The sequence below is a fragment of the Lontra canadensis genome, unplaced genomic scaffold (assembly GCF_010015895.1).
Source record: "Lontra canadensis isolate GAN:19392208 unplaced genomic scaffold, GSC_riverotter_1.0 scaffold33, whole genome shotgun sequence".
Taxonomy (NCBI): domain Eukaryota; kingdom Metazoa; phylum Chordata; class Mammalia; order Carnivora; family Mustelidae; genus Lontra; species Lontra canadensis.
Window position 1 is genome coordinate 19,532,395 of NW_022631027.1, and position 12,771 is coordinate 19,545,165.

The window sequence follows — 12,771 nt, forward strand, 5'->3', positions numbered from 1 at the left end:
AATTCCGGTCTCCCTCCCCCACTCCCACCCTGGTTTTATAAAGCCATTTCTGAAGTAAAATCCATGATGTATAGACTAAAAGCCACACTGGATCAGGGACTGAGCTTTATTTACCTTTGAATCCTCAGTATCTACTATAAAATCTAATATTTAGTAGCCAAATTGATGGCTTAATCAACATTCATATGCACAAATTCCCATAAAAACAGAACCAAACAGAAAGCAGAAGAGCTAGGAAATTACCAAAAAGCAGATAATCCATGAATTAACTCAGACTCTTAAATAAGTGAAAACTGGTTTCATGAGTTCAGACGTTTCTCTTTGAAATACAGTAAACTTCAGTGCAAGGTAATACAATGTCACTGTGCACTTGCAGGGCAAGCCTGGTTTCCCGAACATGTTCCCAGGCATTTCCTCACACAATGCACCATCTAAGCACTCAGCTTGATAGCAGGAATGATAAACTTCACAGCATTTGGAATTAGGACAACTGGACTCAAGACCTGTCTTCACCACTTCCTGTCTGTGTGACCTTGAGCAAAGTCCTTTAGCCAGTGTACACCTCTATTTCCTTCTCTGTAGAAGAGTGATAAGCTCTTGTTCTTCCTGGCTCTTAGACTCATAAGGCTCAAGGATGTGGGAGATGAGGAAGGAAATTAAATCTTGCTGAGTACCTACTATGCCCCAAGCATTTTACAGAAATTATTTAATTCTCACCACAATCCTGCAAAGTAGGTTTTAGAACTTCTTGCCTATGAGGAAATGGAGACTCAACAAGTAAAATGATTTTCCCAAAGCCATCAGGTCCCATGCCAGAGCTGGGATTCAAACATTTCCCTCTTGCCCCAAACCTCTCTTCATGAAACCATAATGCCTTCTTAATGAGGTCTAAATATGCATAAAAAATGTTAGCTGCTATTCAGCATATTATTGATATGTCAGTATTTGCTATTATTGCTGTAAGTATGGAAGGCAGAGACAAAGAAGCAGCTACTTGGTAAGGCCGCATGTCAGAGAGAGCTGTGCCCCTCAGGTCCTCTGACTCCTGGCCTGAAGCCTTTTCATTAAACCATATTGCCCCATGCTCCTAAGAAAAGACTCCTGACATTAGTGGGCACAGAGGCAAGATGCTTATTTATTCAAGCCAGCTGTTACCGATCTATTTTAAGACAAGTACTTTGAAAATCATGGAAGGTAAGTATCAAGTGTTTCATTGACTATTCCATATTAATTGACCCTTTAGAGAACTCCCATGTGAGCAGCATATCCTGCTGGCTTCCTGTTAAGCAAGCAACTCAAAGGCTGACTACAATTCTTGCAACACAGATTTTGAAAGCACATGCAGATAGCAGCACAAAATTCTGAAATTTTCTATGAAAATCCAAAGTATCTACTTCTTTGGTCTCCATGGTTCTGTCCACTAAATGCTTAAGATTGGGGAAAGGTAAAACGCAAACTTGTGAATGGCCTTCACACAATGCAGGATCTATGTTAATGGGACGGGGGGTATAATATTCTATAAACAACATTGTAAATAATAGGTGTCCATGCATTTAGAAGAAGAATAGCTCTAATACAGAAAAAAAGGGGGAATAAAAAACAACCATTTGAAAGTCTGCTATTTACAACAATGATGTTCCTGCTGCCCAGAGAAATGTAGGCACTCCTGACCCCACTCAGGAGTACAGCATAAAAACCACGTGCTCAGGACCAGGGGTTACCAGGAACAGTATTAGAAGGCCAAAAAGGGGTGCGCCTGGGTGGCTCAGTGGGTTAAGCCTCTGCCTTCAGCTCAGGTCATGATCTCAGGGTCCTGGGATAGAGCCCTGCATCAGCTGGCTCGCTGTTCAGCAGGGAGTCTGCCTCTGCCCCCCCCACCCTACCTGCCTCTCTGCCTACTTGTGATCTCGCTGTCAAATAAATAAATAAAATCTTAAAAAAAAAATGCCAAAAAGGACCAGCTACAATCATCCTCCTGCCCTCTCATTAACTTTCCTCAGTTTTTCTACCCGATTTTATTTCTTTTCCCCATCACAAACCTGTCAGAGGTCGATCTCCCATTTTACACTGCATGATAAAGGTGTACAAAATCATCCTGTTGCTACATTCAGTACCCTGAAACCAGAATTACTCAGTACCTAGTATGGAGGTGCTGTTATTGATAACCACAGAGCCAATCTGAGAACATTCCTCTAAAGCAAAGGCTATAAGAGAACCAAACAGCAGGGGAAAAAGAAACTATCATTCACATGCAGATGTGCCAAAAGCCTTGATGAAGGAACTCAGCATCCTGCCTCCACCCTGCCTGGCTTGTTAGTACAAATCCTAAACTCCTCTCAGCCTTGGAAAGTAGCTCTCACATGGGGGTAACTAACAGCGATGGTTTCATGGTGGTGTGACAAGGAGAATTCATGGGAAGTGTTAACATGCCTTGTAGGTTTCTACAGTAGTAGCAGTCATAAGCACAGTAAAAGTCATTAACATTTGAGTATTTGTTACATGCCAAGTGCAGAGCTAATTCATTCATTCAGTCCTCACAGCCACCCTAAAGAGTAGGTTCTTTTATTATGCCTATTTATTTTTTTAAGATTTTATTTATTTATTTGAGAGAGAGAGAGCACGAGCAGGTAGAGGGAGAGGGAGAAGTAGGCTCCTCACCAAGCAGAGAGCCTGACGTGGGGCTCAATGCCAGGACCTTGGGATCATGACCTGAGATGAAGGCAGCTGCTTAACCGACGGAGCCACCCAGGCGTCCCACACCTATGTTAGGTAGGAGGAAGAACAACAAACGGTTCTAGACACTTTCTGATGGTCAGTCAGGTGGTCACATGGTAAAGTAATACCTATTTGTAACGCCTTCCAATGAGCAGATGTTTGACTTTTAATAACGTAGTGCAAAGTACATCTTATTGAAAGTTATAGGTATGTTTGAAAAGGTAAGCAAAGTCATCACTTCCCATCCATCCATGAATTCAGTTTATGGCTATTTATGTGTATCATGTAGAAGTCTTGGTGTCAATTTTTAGAGATGTACATAAATGAGCAAGCCCATGGCAGCCTCCAGCAGGTCACAGACTGGAAGGTACACAAAGTATTGCAAGACGGTGAGAAGACTGTCATGCTCTGCCTGTGTATGTTACACAGTGTGGCACAAAGCTGTAAATGATCAGCAAGGGGGACTCCTGAACTGACTCTTCAGTCACACAAATAAGGACATTTCAAGCAGAGAAGTGGGCACATGCAATAACACAGGACATTGAACAGCACAGCTCATTTGAGAAGCCACAAAAAGTTCAGGAGCACAGAGAAGAAAGTGTTGAGAGGTACGCAGACACCTCTAGCTGACTAGACAACAGGGCCTTGCATGCTTTTACTAAGGAACCTGGATTTTAACCCATTGTCCATAAGGAACCACTGAACAGTTATAAGGAGGCTGACTGACCATCAGTCAGGTAAACCCTAGAAATCCTCAGTCACTCTCCATCACACCCAATGTTCAAACAAGCCTCTGTGTCTCTACCTTGAAAATAGATCCTGACTCAAATGAGGGAATGAACAGCATTTGTGCATTCAAATGGTAAGATCCAGAAGAGAACAGATGATGCAGGAAAGCACAGGGATAGAGCGACAAAGGAACTGGCCTTCACTAGGAGCACTGATAATCCGCCCATAGAACAGGAGAGAAAGCATCATCTATGGGCACACATGAAAAAAAGGGGAGACTGAGGAAGCTCTCCTGATTGCCTGTTTTCTCAGTAGACTAGGAAGCAAGGTCGCCAGAAAAGAAGGAAAAATGGAGACAAAGATGGAGATTCAACAAGAAAAAGTACCAGAAGGGGGGAGGATGGGCAAAATGGATGAAGGGCAGTGGGAGATACAGGCTTGCACTTATGAAATGAGAAAGTCACAGGGATGAAAGGTAGAGCATAGGGATTATAATCAATGGTATTGTAATAATGTTGTATAGTGACACATCATAGCTACACTTGTGCTGAGTATAGCATAATGCATAGACTTGAATTTCTAGGTTATACACCTAAACTAATGTAACATTGTGTGTCAAGAAAATGTCCAAGTAGTCATCTAGGAGAGTCAGAAAGTGAATGGTCAAAAGAAAAAGAATGAATGGTCTAGGGCAGTTCTCAGACTTTTTGGTCTCGGGATCTTGTTACACTCTTAAACTAATGAAAAAAAAATAATTACTGAGAACCCCCAGCAGCTTCTGTTTACAGGGGTTATATCTATCAACATTTAACATAATAGTCTCAACTGAGAAATCTTTATAGTATCTACAAGCACATAATTCATGGTCCATCCCAGCAATGACATCAGCAGTGTCATGCAGCCACTTTACACTTGTGAGAAAATTAAAGAAAAGGCAAATAATGTATTATTAAAAAAAAAAAAAGACTGTTGACTTTATGGAACTCCTAAAGGTTTCTATCTCTGAACCCCTACCAGGAGTCTCCAGACCCTACTTTGAGAACACCTGGTCTAGAGAAACGGAATCAGATGGCTGGGTAGCCTAGAGTGCCCCACTGAGGTTAGGGACCATGAATTTAAAGGGACAACAGTCTGAGTGTCCTAGGTTTTCCTCCGTCAGATCCAGGAGCCACGTTGCAGGCAGGAGTAAGTGGAGAGTTGGATTTAACCTGGGTTGCACTTTACTCAAATGAGTATCACAAATCAAGCTGGAATTATCATGACTGCAGTATTTAAGCTAAGGAGGAAGGAAATGAAGACATGAGAAGACACAGGAAAGAAAAATAGGAACAAAGACAATGAAGGAGGCAATTCAAATTTCTATGGAATGTTTAAAGAGAAACCAGCAAAGGAAACAAGGGGATAGTAAAAGCAATGACCTTTTCTTTCTAGACCGCTCCCTATGTGATATCATCAGGGCTCATGATTTTAAATACCACCTATACCTTGATGACTCCAAAAATTCACATCTATATACCGAACTTCTCCACTGTCTGCTCAGCATCTCCACCTAGATGTCCACAGGGCTTTCCAAACATAATTGGCTCCAGATCTCCCTGCCCTCTTCAGACATCCACCAAAAGCTATCTTGTTCTAGTATTCTCCCTCTCAGTAAGGGTAATTCCATCTTTCCAATTTCTCAGGCCAAAATTTTGGAGTTATTCCTGGCTCCCCTCTCCTTCTCATATACCTAAATTGGCTCCATCAAGAAACTCCTGCTGACTCTCCCTTCAAAACATATGCAGAACTGAACTATTTCTTACCATCTGCCCTGTTATTGCTCTCACCAGAGCTGCCATCATCTCTTGCTGCAGTGACTGTATTAGCCTGTTTCCATTCTTGCTGTTCTATAGTTTATTCTCAGCACATAGCCAGAGTGACCCTGTTGAAAAGGTAAGTTCTACTTACTTAGAATGGAAAGCCAAAGTCCTTACAAGGACACATTAGTCTTAATTACAAGGACACATTAGTCTTAAAACTCTGGCTCCCATTTTCTGACTTCATCATGACCACTCTTTCCTATACTCACTCTCCTCCAGCCACAATGGCCTGTTATTCCTCCAATATATCCATCATTTAATCAACCTCAGAACCTTTGCACTTAGTATACCTTCTGCCAACAGTAATCTTTCAAACATCCATACTCCTGCATTCCCTTACTCTTCAGGTCCCTCCCTGATCAACTGTCACCTCTTCAGAGAAGCCCTTCTTGCCTATCTTCTATGAAATTGAATCACATTTTGCTCTAGTCCCTTACTGGGTTTTTATAGGACATATTATACAGTCATTTCTTTATTATCCATCTCCCCCACTAAAATATAAATCCTTTTAGGGCAGGAAATTTGTTGCCTTTGTTTATTGCCCTAAGCCATATCTACAAAAGTGCCTGGCACATAGAACCAGATATTTGTTGAAAGAACTCTGAATGCCTGAATAATTCATTTTAAGAAAATTCAAAGTTCCCCGATACCATACACAGTAGTCAGTAAATTCAAATGTATTACTCTCATCATAGGACATAAAGAAAAATTTTCCATCACAAAATAGTAAGATTAAGATAATCTCATTGATAGATCTATGATTGGTTATAGGCATTCACAGAGACCTTCTTAGCCACTAAAAAGGACATCAAGGCTACAGTCCATGCCCTTTCACAATGTACCCCTGATACAACTATCACAGATAGGCTCTTCTCCTCCCAGAACTGTTCATGCGCTTTATATCCTAGCTAGAACACCTGTTTGGATGAAAAATAAATCCAAATGCCAGATATCTTGGACTTTTATTAATCACCTAGATTTTATTTATTCTTCATAAAAGAAATGTGTTAAATGGGTGACTAAATACTGATTTGTGTCTACTCCTTTAATTCATTTTAAACAAATTCTAAATCAAGGTTTTAAAAAAGTACCTTTTAAAAGATTTATTTGAGAGAGAACATAACGGGGATAGCAGTGTGGAAGGGCAGAGGCAGAGGGAGAAGCAGACTCCCTGCTGATCAGGGAGCCCCAACTTGGGGCTCAATCCCAGGATGCTAGAATCATGACCTGAGCCAAAGGCAGACAGAGGCTTAACTGACTGAGCCACCCAGGTGCCCCATAAAAAAAAGTACTTACTTCTGAACTGAACAAGATCCTCCTTTTACCAACATAGCAAGACCAAAAAGAGGCAGATAAGCACAGCCGGTAAGAATATGAGACTGGGATCCCATTTATAATTCTATTTTGAAGGATAATTAACTTAAAACCTCAAGATTCAAACCTATAATTGAGTAATTATTCGCTGTGTTTTTGGGGCTTTTTTTTTTTTTAATCCAAACTAGGTAGAAGGCAAATAGTAAGAGAATGGAAGAAATCATACTCAGAAAAATACTCTTAATATAAGAGGCTACTCATTTTATAGACTCTTACCGGATAATTAAAAACCACCAATATGCAAAACATCAACAAACTAAAATTTCCTTTGTCCATGTTTGTTCATCAGTCTCAAATGCCACAAGACTCTGAAGCGAAAACTTCTAGTTATTTCCTGGCCTAGAAAATCATGTGCTATAAGGAAATTCAAATTAATATCTTCTATAAAACCTAGATCGGCGGGACAGAATGACTCTTAGATACCAGAAACAGCAAAAGCCACAAGTATTAATAATGACATCTAAATTCAGAGGAATGAAGTCTGCTGGGATGCCTGTCAGGATTTCACTAGGTTACTAGGTTATTCACTATACAATAGGAATGTTGCTGATGGGGTAGGAGTCTTATAACCAGAAGCAGCTAAGAAGATGGAAGCCAGTCAATGCAGAAACAGAGATGTCAGCCCAAAGGGGTTTATACACCTTGTAATTGTTCTAAAATTTTGATTGCAACCTATTACTCTTAGAATGACAGCAGGAGGTGACACTTGGGTAGCTCAGTGGGTTAAAGCCTCTGCCTTTGGCTCAGGTCATGATCCCAGGGTCTTGGGATCAAGCCCCACATCGAGCTTTCTGCTCAGCAGGGAGCCTGCTTCCCTTCCTCTCTCTCTGCCTGCCTCTCTGCCTCCTTGTGATCTCTGTCAAATAAATAAAAAAAAAATCTTAAAAAAAAAAAAGAATGACAGCAGGAAAAAAACAATGTTTTAATTTTACTAATAATGAACACCTATTAAGTGCTGGGCACTATAAGCATGTTAAATAGGTCACCCTGTTTAATGAAACCATTAATAAATGTCATTTAAGGATTTAACGACAATCTGAATAATGCAAACTCATCTGTCCAGCACTCAGCTGTTCAGCAACCTCCTCTCTCTGCAATGTGGTCAGGAACCAAGAAAGCAAGGACAGCCATTGTCGTATTCAGGTACTAGCCTTCAAGGGTTCACTTTTACGAAAAGCCCTCACCCACAGGACATTACAGATAAAATTGCATTGAATTTGGAACCAGAAAGCTCAGGACTGGACAGGCTTAAAAATCCAAAAGCAAAATAGCCTAAGGAAAGTCATTCAGCTGTTTACCTCATTATAACCTGATGACTTATCTGATAGCACAGTGTAATAATTCCTTTAGGGCAAAGATCCTAATGTGTTCATTGTGGTACGCCCCATAGGGAATCAAGTTCTTGGAGCATCATATGTGCTCAATTTTCATTAATGATGCTCCTCGGGTATCAAAAAGATTACATTGACTATATTCAACAAAGAGCAAAAACACGTTTGAAAAGATTTTCATCCACTGTTAACATTCAAATAAAGGTTAGAAGATTAAAAGAGGGAGATCCTCAGCTGTCCAGAGAAATGGATTATTGAGAATTTATTGAACAGTCTCCAAGGGTTCCAGGAAACTGAAGTTTCAGAAGTGCACACAATACTGTGTTCCCTGCTGGTGGGCCAAAGCATCCTGACTCATACCACCTTCTGAGACTATGAGCCAGGTGGAAAACAGTGATCTGTAAACTCAAGCAACTGCAGCTCCCTATAGAACTTTGCTCAGAACAGCAGCTTCCAGCTTCCTAGAAATGTCTGTTAATCCCCTTAACAGCAGACACCTGGCTAGCTCAGTCAGTTAAGCCTCTGCCCACTCAGGTTCATGATCCCAGGTCCTAGAATCAAGTCCCACACCCACTGGCTCCCTGCTCAGTGGGGAGTCTGCTTCTCCCTCTCCTCTGCCCCTCCACCTGCTTGTGCTGTTTCTCGGTCTCTCTCAAATTAAAACAAAACAAAACAAAACCTTAATAGGATATCCAGAATTGAGACAACTCTGAAGAGGTCCACAAATCAGGCAATCAACACCCAGGATTATGGGAAAGTAGGAAATAATTTATCTCACTTCTAAAATCCTATTGTTGGGGCGCCTGGGTGGCTCAGTGGGTTAAAGCCTCTGTCTTCCGCTCGGTTCATGGTCCCAGGGTCCTAGTATTGAGCCCCGTGTCCGGCTCTCTGCTCGGCAGGGATCCTGCTTCCTCCTCTCTCTTTCTGCCTGCCTCTCTGCCTACTTGTGATATCTGTATGTCAAATAAATAAATAAAATCTTTAAAAAAATCCTATCGTTCTCACCACTTACAATCACGTTCTGTTTGGGGGACTGCTAACCAGCCGACCAAAGGCAGATAGGATAGGAGGTAATAGATACAGAATTTTGGGTGCAGAGGGACCCTGGTGAAACACTGACATGAAGAAGAGATGAATGTGTGTGCTCTAACTTTAAATACGTAATTATTCAATTTCATGAAGTCCGTTTCATTGTAAAATGCACTGCTGTGGCTGCCGAGTAGCTGAGGCACTATCATTCAGGCTTAATGATTAAAATTAACTCTTAAAAGAGAAGACTCCTCTCTTTTAAGCTGAAAATGATTTTTCATATTACAAAGAAAATAGAGGTGAATGGTGTTTACGATCTTTCTGCGTGGAAACTTTCTAACAGGACCACGAAACTGCTACTCTGAGCTGTGACTTTTGAGTTGACTGTAGGATGCACACACACACACCCCCAGAGTTGTTGTTGCTGTTGTTAACCCCTGTAGGAGGCACGTCCAGGCAAGGCTGGAGGAGCCAAGCATGCACTCCACCACCTGAGCAAGCCCTGAATGAAGGAAAGCATAATCTCTAGCAAAACTTGTTTCCTGTCGCTGCTAAGAGGTTGGACTCGCTCCTTCTCACATGGCTTAAGAGCTGTAAACACAGCCTAGCTCGCCAGCTGGCCCCAAGCTCAGGGGGCTTTCGGGGACAACCACTGCATGGTGCTCCCTTTTCCTCCCTTTGACCGGTGTCATTCCTGTACAGATAACGGTACCGGAACGTCCTCCACTTCCTAGAGGCATTTATGTTATGGTTCCTCTTTCAAGAAAACATGGGGATGAAACGCAAAGTAGAACAGACTAAAAGCAGAATGACCGCAGCATCTCGGTTTATCCCTCACCATTGTTACTGTAAAAGAGCTGGATCAAATTCCTTTTGTTGCCCTACACACGCACAAACGCACGAAAGTAGGTGAAGGCAGGGCACCCTAAGACAGTTTCGTTTTGTTTTTTTCTCCTCCTCACAGAAAGTCTTTATGAAATCCTCATATCATCTCCGGACGCAGGACTTCAGCATTCTGCTAAAGACCTAAACCATTTCAAGCCAAGGTACGAAAAGCCGAAGCGATCCCCAAAGCAGAAGGCTGGGAGGCAGGGCAAGCTGAGCGCACCTAGATGTTTGCATTTACACAAAGAAATTATCCGGAAGATTAATGGGAGATGCCGGCTGGAGGCGGAGGCGCCCGCGCCGGCTCCCTTACCTGAGACATCTGCGGCCTCAGGTTGATCTCCTTCAGGTTGATGGAGTGCGCCCGGAGATTGTTGAGCAGCTGGCAGAGCAGGACTCCATCGCGGAGGGTCTGCGCCAGGTCGAACACCTGCGCCGAGTCCCAGGTCACACGGTGGTTGGCGGGCAGCACCTTGCAGTGGATGAGCCACTGCGCGCACTGCTTCCACGGCTCCATGCCCGACGGCTCCGGGACACGGCCCGGCCGGGGCAGGCGGCAAGGATGCGGCCGCCGCCGCGGTTTCTCCACGCCCCGCCGACGCCAGCCGTGGCCGGCCCCTGCCCTGCAGGGGTGCGGGGGAGCGGGCGCCGCGGCCGGCTGGTCCGGGGCTCCGCGCGGGGCTCGGGTGCGGTGCCGGCCCGGCTCCTCCTCCGCCCGGCCGCCGCTGCAGCGAGTCCCTCGCGCTCTCGGTGCGCCCCGGCCGGCTCCGCGGCGGCGGCGGCGCACAGGCTTCCGACTCGCGAGCCCGGCGCCCGGCGACTGAGCATGCCCAGCGCGCCGGCCGGTCTCGCAGCCGTCTGCGAGTCCCCAGAGGCGCGGTGGGAGAGCGCCGCCGCGCCGGCCTGGGGTCGGTGCCCGGGGCGGGGGAGCCTAACGCCCCCGCCCACCGCGCCCGTGGGTTTGCGTAGCTTACACCCCTACCCCCACCCCCGCGGCGTCTGGGGATTTCCCCTGGGGTAGGCTTCCCGGTTCGGGGAAAGTGGGGCTGAACACTGTAATACACAGGGGTTCCTACTGGGACACCCTCCCAGTGGCGACTGCAATTTTTTAAAGGGTCCGAGGGGAGCGAAAGCTTAATCTGGGCACGAGGACTCCCCTGAGAAAAGAGAAAAGGACCCAGAGCATCTTGAGAACGCCGTGCTGGAAGTTTTAGAGATCGTCACCACTCTCTGCTTCCCATTCTAACCCCTAAATTATCTTCTTGCAGGTAATTCCTGTGTCTCCAAGTTAGTTGCTGGTAAGGAGGTTTTTGGCACCTTAAAAGTGTGTGTGGAGACGCCTGCAGAAACCTGCACCTAACCCCGAGCCTATTTCGACGCCAGGTGTTTTTCACTTAGAGACGGCTTAGCTCTCAGACCGGTGACTTGCTCATCCCTGCAGCCCTGGCGATTTCCTGACGCACAGAAAGCTGCGGGGCACAAATAGGCCAGTGAGACGCCCATGGAGTGCAAGCCGCCAACTGCGCATGCGCTGGTGATCCGGGACCAGGTTGGAGAATAATTAGCATAGGTCCTCAGCTGTGCCTTTCGGGCCAAGCTCTGGGACCCTTAGCAAAGTTGGAACATATCCCCAGAACTCAGAGCTGACTGAAGCAGTGCATTCACATTTCTTACATCCTTTGGGGACTCCTAACTGGGCCGCTTTTACTCCCACTGCCCCTCAGAACCAAAAACAATGTTTAAACTCTTCATGGCCAGATGCTACCACATTGAACTCTTACTGTTCTGTATAAATGTGGTCGTGGCTCGTCCTTTCCAGATGTATCCTTTTAAGTTTTGAAACGAAGAAGTGAGATTTTAGGGGTTCTTTTTATTACACTTCCGTAGCTCAAATTTTCTATTATGAACCATATTAATTTTGTAAGAAAATGAAAAAAAAATTTTAAAGTATATCTGATCTATTAAGGACAGAGACTGTGCCCTTTTCCATTAGTCTGTGAAAATCGTAGCACACTGTGTACACTGAGCGTTAAAACAATAAATCAGCCGAAGGATTTCCTTTCCTTCCATGCATCCTTCCCCAGCAATTTCCCCTTGTGTTCAATCCAGATTACATCAATGGCACCATGTTTCCTAAACTACAATTTTGGCAAATAAATCATACTAAACTTCGCATAGTTTTGGAAACAAAATCCAACACATCTGAATCACCATGTAATACACAACCTTGCATAAAGAGAAAATTAATTGGAAAAGAAGTTGCATTAAAAAATAACTAAAAGTAAAAACTCCATTTCAGGTAGCATTAGACTACCCTTGAGTTTTGTAGGACATTTCTAAAACCCAGATAACATACACTATACCAAGAGGCAGAACTAGGCTTAGAGCTTGAGCTTGGCTAGTTTCTAGCAAAATAACCTTGAGAAAATTACATAATGCCTCTAACCTTCAGTTTCCACATATGTAAAACGAGAGAAATAATCCCTCATAGTGTCATCGTCAACATCAAACGATAACAGCGCCTTGATCTTCAAAAACGCAGTCCATGGGCCAGCAGCACCGCCTGAGAGCTTGCTGGAAATGAAGACTCTCAGTGTCTGCGCCAGACTGAATGAATCAGAGGCTTCCATTTAACAAGACTCCCCAGGTGACACGACTTTATGCTAAAGTCTGAGAAGCACTGATTTGATGCATAGAACATGCAGTACCCAACAGTAAGGACTCCATAACATTAGCCAATAGCTTTTTGTTCACAAAAAGGCAGCAATGACCAAACAAATTTTATTTCTGTTTTTTTAAATTCATATATATTATAATATGTATACTATTACTTCAAAACTTAATACTTC

The 12,771-nt window shown here is 43.8% G+C and overlaps 1 protein-coding gene across 5 annotated transcripts in view; it reads right to left on the bottom strand.

Moving 5' to 3' along the window:
• The window catches only part of VAV3 (vav guanine nucleotide exchange factor 3), a 361,362-nt gene extending 350,806 nt beyond the window's left edge, over positions 1 to 10,556 (bottom strand). For all 5 annotated transcript variants that reach the window (XM_032867260.1, XM_032867258.1, XM_032867257.1 and 2 more), the window contains exon 1: positions 10,236 to 10,556. In XM_032867260.1, coding sequence (XP_032723151.1) covers positions 10,236 to 10,439 — 204 coding nt within the window. In that variant the 5' untranslated portion in view covers positions 10,440 to 10,556. The remainder of the gene's footprint in view (positions 1 to 10,235) is intronic.
• Positions 10,557 to 12,771: the final 2,215 nt, after the last annotated feature.